Raw genomic sequence first — 5809 nt, 5'->3', positions numbered from 1 at the left:
ATGTTCTCCAAGCTCTTGTCTACCACCGCGGTGGTCCTCGCCGCCACCCAGCTGGTTTCAGCTCAGACCCATACCGACTGTGATCCCACCAAGAAGAGTGAGTTCACCTTGAAATTATGGTTTGGAAATGTTGTTTTATTCAGTTGCTAACATAGCATATCAGAGTGCCCTGACGACCCTGCTCTGGGTACTACTGTCACCGTTGACTTCACCAAGGGCGACAACAGCCTGTTCAAGGCTGCCGATGGCACTACTATTACATACGACAAGAACGGTGCTGTCTTCACTATCAACAAGGAGACCGAAGCTCCTACCATCACCAGCAACAAGTACATCTTCTTCGGCAGGATCGATGTTGAGCTTCAGGCTGCTCCCGGTACCGGTGTAGTTACTAGCTTCGTGTTGCAGTCCGACGACCTCGACGAGATCGACTGGGAATGGCTTGGTGGTGACAAGGCCCAGGTACAGAGCAACTACTTCGGCAAAGGTGATACTACCACCTATGACCGTGGTGCTTACCACGCCGTTTCCAACCCTCAGGACCAGATCTACAAGTACTCCATTGACTGGACTAAGGACTACGTCCGCTGGCTCATTAACGACAAGCAAGTTCGTGAGTTGAAGTATGCCGATGCTAAGGGCGGCACTCGATTCCCCCAGACTCCCATGCAGATCAAGCTTGGTACCTGGGTTGCTGGTCGTTCCGACGCTCCTCAGGGTACTGTCGAGTGGGCTGGTGGTAAGACCGACTTCAGCCAGGCTCCCTTCATTGCCCACTACAAGTCTCTCACCATTCAGGACTACAGCAACGGTGTTAAGAATGCTGAGAAGTATGTCTGGGCTGACGGCTCCGACGGTTCTTACCAGAGCATCAAGGTTGTCACTGGTGACGGCAAGGATGACGACACCAGCTCTAGCAGCTCTGCCTCCAGCACTGCTAAGTCCACCAAGACTGCTTCCGAGACCAAGACCTCTGACAAGACTACCTTGACGACTGTTACTTCTTCTGCCGGCGCCAGCGCCAGCGCCACTGCTTCGGCCTCTGTCTCTGCCTCTGCCTCTGCGACTCCCACCGGTGCTAAGGACGCCTCTGCCTCTGCTTCTGGCAGCAGCAGCACCTCTCCTGCTGCTCCTACCACCAGCATCCCTACCACCAACGCTGGTATGAAGACTGGCTTCAGCACCGCTGCCATTGGTGCTTGCCTCATGGCTGTTTTCATGCTATAATTGCATTTTATGTGTGATTTTGCGAATAGCGCCCTATGAGGCATTGGCGAATTGGTGATCTGTGGTTTCCACTGCTACGAGCCGGCCATTTTTAATTCTTCTGAACGATCCTTTTATACATACATAGCTAGAGCTCGATTGCACTCCCGCGCGCCTTGTAGAAGGTAACGGGAAAGACAATTCGCCTCTTTTCATACACGGTATTACTTATAATTACGGTTCGCATGGATTACTCGGGCTTGATGTCCAGCAGACCACCGGCCGCTGTGGTGCTTCGGCGAATGGGAATGATTCAATCATCGGAACGACTAGTTGCACGTATATGGAGTTGAAGAGACGATACCTATGCGGAGGTTATTTGGGAACGAGTGATATATATATATGATTGGGCGGGATCTTGCACGCTTTCATGGCTGTTCTACCATTCAATGCATGATACCAGGACGTACAGAAAATATAAATGTTCATTTTGCAATTCAATACGCGTTTGATTTGTGATGTTATTTATGCTTAAGTTATTTTTATAGTTAGATACCCACCTTTATGTACAGTTAGATATAATTTTTGGTATTTGTTTGTCTATCGCTATATTTCAAAGGAAGAACAGATTCGTTCATGGATTGGGATGTAAGTGTTGTAAGGAAAATCCTTCACTGGCTCGGCTACGCTTGGCCATGATGGAGCTCATCAAATCTGAGTTCCATATAGAGGGACTTATCTAGCTCTTTGCGGTATCGGCGCGAAGATCGTTTCGCTATGACTTAACCACTTCCTCGAGGCTTGAGTGTGAGCCGGTCGATCCTTAACTAATAGTTCGGTGGATTACATACATACAGCGCGAACAGCCAAGCAACGGTAAAGTGAAGATCATTTCATCGATTTTTTTGCTAAAGACTTGGGCTCACTTGTAGTAGGTGCTTGGCTGGGTGGAACGAGTCGGGAGAGAGAGAGAGAGAAAGAGAGAGAGAGAGGTTGGAGAACAGGTGAGAGTGGTATTGCTCTCTCTCTATGTTTACATGGGAAAGTATCTCCTGAGACTTATCACCGTCGGAGAAGAGGTCCCATCGGAATATGACAAGAAATATCTTTCCTTGACGTTAGCCTTTGTACGACTTAAACGTCCATTTAGATTAAGTAGCGGGCTTTTATTTTACCACGATATTTTAATGGTATACGTTTTCATTGGCTTTAAGTGCAATAGCTACAATTTTTTTTTGGCTTCGAGATGCGCATGTATACCTTGGTCTAAACTCAGAAAACCCTGGCACCTAAACAGTTCAACCCGCTTGAACGAAATCCTGATATTGAACAACTTTGACATTTTCCCTACCACATCCTGTGTCTTATGGCATACTTTCCTTCAGACTTACTGCCCAAATCGCACCAAATGATGCAGTCAGTAGTACCGAGCAAGTCGAGAATACTTTACCGAATTGTTGACTGTCGCCAGCGACTAATAGTGCTACCACAACGAACACATTCAACGGAATGCGTAGGACACTGTAGACTTTGGCGCGAACATCGTCGTCTACTAGACGCCCCTTCAAGTAGCCGGTACAGGGCCAATACATACCAACGCACGCTTCAAAAAGACAGAAGAGCCAGAAAGTAGCATCCTCCGTTTTGTGACCAGCTAATTTGACGAAACAGAAATTAGCTGCTAGGAGGATCCCAACAAGAAGGCGAGAATATTTGAAGGGCCGTTTCTGCATGACTATGTTAAATACCAATGCTGCTGCCATCGATGACGCCATGAAGCTAGAGAAAATGTAGCCGTAGGGAAGCTCCCCCGCGGATTTCTGTACGGATTTGATGGTCGGTGTCCAGAAAAAGACGAAGAGATACATGGACCCTTCGAACATGGTCGAAGCAAAACCGAGGGCTAAGATAGATGGCTGCTTCAATGTGGACCAGAGCCTAGATGCTTTAGGGTTTTCTGAAGACTCTGCGTTTTTAGTACCAAAGTTTTCAACCTATTTATATGTTAGCATTGAGATCCAAGTCATCAAAAGCTGTATTGCGTACCCAATGGGCCCAGATGAGCTGAAGAGCCTGCCAAAGGAGGACAGAACTGAGCAGAAACGGTGCCTTTTTGGTGCCAGTGACCCTCACCAGCCATTCACTGACCACCCCGCTCACAATCGCGGAAAGGCTGTTGACGATACTGGTGGTAGCATAAGTCCTGGATAGGTCGCATCCATCTTCGACGAGTTTACGTTCTCGGAAATTTGTCACCATCCAACTATCGAATACACTAAAGAGGATGCTCGTGCCGATACCACCGAGGATACGCCCTAGGAACAGGAATCCCACGGACGGAACGACGGTAAAGAAGCAGGACATGGCATACAGGAGGCAAAATACCATGCAGACCGCCTTGCGGCCATGCTTATCTGCTAATGCCCCAACGAAATATGCGCTGATGGCACTGGATAAGAAGCCCGTGGCGAAGAGAGCAGATACTAGGCGCTCAGATACGCCGTGCTCGTCGCGGTATAAAGAATACAAGTACGGTCCCTATGAAGGACCCAATTAGTTAATAAAAGGAGATATTTTTCAGCATATGGTTTTTTTTTCCTTCACGACATACTTGAAGCCAGTCGGCGCCCATAACGAGAGCATAAACCTTGTACCAATTCGCTTCAGGATGGCCATCGTCACGCGAAACCTGCTTGCGCGAATCTGCAAGCTTCTTCAACTCATTCCGCCGAGTGGGCTGGGAGGCAAAGAGACCTGCACAGAGGGTAAGCAAGCTATAGAAGCTGGTTTCGTAATAGCCCATGTTGACTTGGATAGTGCTATGCCCTTAATAGGTAGATAATGTGCCAAGATATTGATCAATAACTTATTAAGTGGTTAAGTCAATGGTAAGTACTGTAACTTGACACTAATTCGACATAATTATTCAGATATAACACGCGATGTTGAGACAGATGACACTCTGGCCACTCTTTTATTCTTACGAGAACGCGCAGACAAGAAAGCGAAGAATTTGACACTTGTCGTTTGAAATTACCCGGAGTCGAGGGTCGAGCGCTGCGGTGCTGCGACAAGACGCGTTCGAGAAGACTTGCGAGTCTGTTCCATATTGACGAGCATGTTGGCTAAGATTTACAGGCAATATGCAATAAAGTAGTAGGCATAAAGGATGGGGTGTAGATCTTGAAACGAAATGAGGCTCTATTCAGCCGGTTGTGGTATCGTGTACTGTAGGTTAGTGAGCTTGTCACGAGTTTCTTGAAGAAGAAGCGCTGAAGAAGATCCACTCCGGCCCACACTAGATGGCCGAAAGAGGAAATACGGGGAAAGTTCTCGGGGCGAACCCCACAGCGTCAGAGCGTACAGCAGCACCCGTGGACGACGTAGGGTACGACGTGGTACGTACTTAAGCACAGGAGCTAAGACTTGAACCGGGGTCCCTACCTAGATATACACTAAGCCTATCCTAGGTAAGTTCGGTACGCCCAGGTACCTAGCATAATGTATACATCATAGAACGCGTGTAACGTGTGTAACGTACTACATGTAACATCTTCATCTCATGTTTGTACCTTCAATTTTAGTGTACCTATAAGCGGGGAAAAAAAAAACAAAAAAAAACCCCCGCGTTGCAAAAGACTTCGGAGTGAGCCGGCCTCCCACTTTACCACACGTGGTAATTCAGAAACAACTTTGAAGCCAATCCCGTCTACCCAGGATACCAAGGGAAAGGGAATTAGATCACCTCTACACGTCCAAAACTCGAAAATAGCGGTGATACAGTTTTGATTGCGTCCATCCTAATAGATAGGCAGTGCGGTATTTTTGAGAGATAGGTATGTTTGCTTCTCGAGGCGATACCGCATAAGATGGAACAGCATAGTGTAATATTTCTATAGTGTATTACTTGACGGACAAAGCATACCTACAAGCTACATGTTACCAGTGGAATTACTTACATAGAGGTACATTAGGTAGCTTACATCATATAAGTAAAGGCACGGGATATGATTGGGTATTCATTGTACGCTAGTTTCAAATCCGATGATCGGTCCGGATACTGTATACTACCTAGCGTATATCTTTAAGTTACCTGTGTTGTTTAGGGAATCGCTCGAGTCTTTAGGTTTAACTGGGTCTTAACTTCTAATTTAACTTGAAGTTGTTGATGTGAACAGTGCGTCGTAATTATTTGTGGTAAACATCAATCTTAGATAATTCCTTTCTTTTTTTTTCCGATTCACCAAATTGTCAAACTACTTCACAACTTTTCTTTCTTTTCTTCTTTTTGCGCCTGTCCATAAGTACCTTATCCATACGTTATCAAGTCAATCACTTTACATTTTCAATACTCATTACCTCCATTAGAGGTACACATACTTCTTAATATTCGTCTTTCGTTCTTTTCTACCCTTCTGCGCAGTAATTTGTTGGCAATCTACCGTAGTAGCGGATATACCTAGCTTGCCATCTTAATAGAACTTGCATTGCATATGCTGCACGTTACTTGACCTTCCATCCTACTTATTCCCACCTAATTAATACTACCATTTCGTAATAGCTCTTCCTCATCCAGTCATCCAACCGAGTTGGGACCATCGAA

The 5809-nt window shown here is 46.3% G+C and overlaps 2 protein-coding genes across 2 annotated transcripts; one reads left to right on the top strand and one right to left on the bottom strand.

Annotated features, from left to right (window-relative positions):
• F4812DRAFT_449109 (glycoside hydrolase family 16 protein) lies at window positions 1–1227 on the top strand (the record flags this gene model as incomplete). The annotated part of the gene is made up of 2 exons (XM_047935938.1): window positions 1–97; window positions 164–1227. The coding sequence occupies 2 exons, from the start codon at window positions 1–3 to the stop codon at window positions 1225–1227; spliced, it is 1161 nt and encodes a 386-aa protein (XP_047795055.1).
• A 1163-nt stretch (window positions 1228–2390) lies between these two features.
• F4812DRAFT_410059 (DUF791-domain-containing protein) lies at window positions 2391–4464 on the bottom strand. The gene is made up of 3 exons (XM_047932497.1): window positions 3818–4464; window positions 3253–3744; window positions 2391–3200 (listed from the first exon to the last, which is right to left on the bottom strand). The coding sequence occupies exons 1-3, from the start codon at window positions 4007–4009 to the stop codon at window positions 2571–2573; spliced, it is 1314 nt and encodes a 437-aa protein (XP_047795054.1). The 5' UTR covers window positions 4010–4464; the 3' UTR covers window positions 2391–2570.
• Between the last annotated feature and the right edge of the window lie 1345 nt (window positions 4465–5809).

This window comes from Daldinia caldariorum (assembly GCF_022478825.1).
Source record: "Daldinia caldariorum strain CBS 122874 unplaced genomic scaffold F4812scaffold_1, whole genome shotgun sequence".
Classification (NCBI taxonomy): domain Eukaryota; kingdom Fungi; phylum Ascomycota; class Sordariomycetes; order Xylariales; family Hypoxylaceae; genus Daldinia; species Daldinia caldariorum.
Note: the sequence above shows the minus strand (reverse complement) of the source record. Positions and strands in the feature narration are given on the sequence as shown.

Coding starts and splice junctions, on each gene's coding strand:
- F4812DRAFT_410059 (XM_047932497.1), bottom strand. CDS start 4,009: ATGGGCTATTACGAAACCAGCTTCTATAGCTTGCTTACCCTCTGTGCA. Junction 3,745..3,817: donor TGGGCGCCGACTGGCTTCAA/GTATGTCGTGAA, acceptor GGTCCTTCATAG/GGACCGTACTTGTATTCTTT. Junction 3,201..3,252: donor AGCTCATCTGGGCCCATTGG/GTACGCAATACA, acceptor ACATATAAATAG/GTTGAAAACTTTGGTACTAA.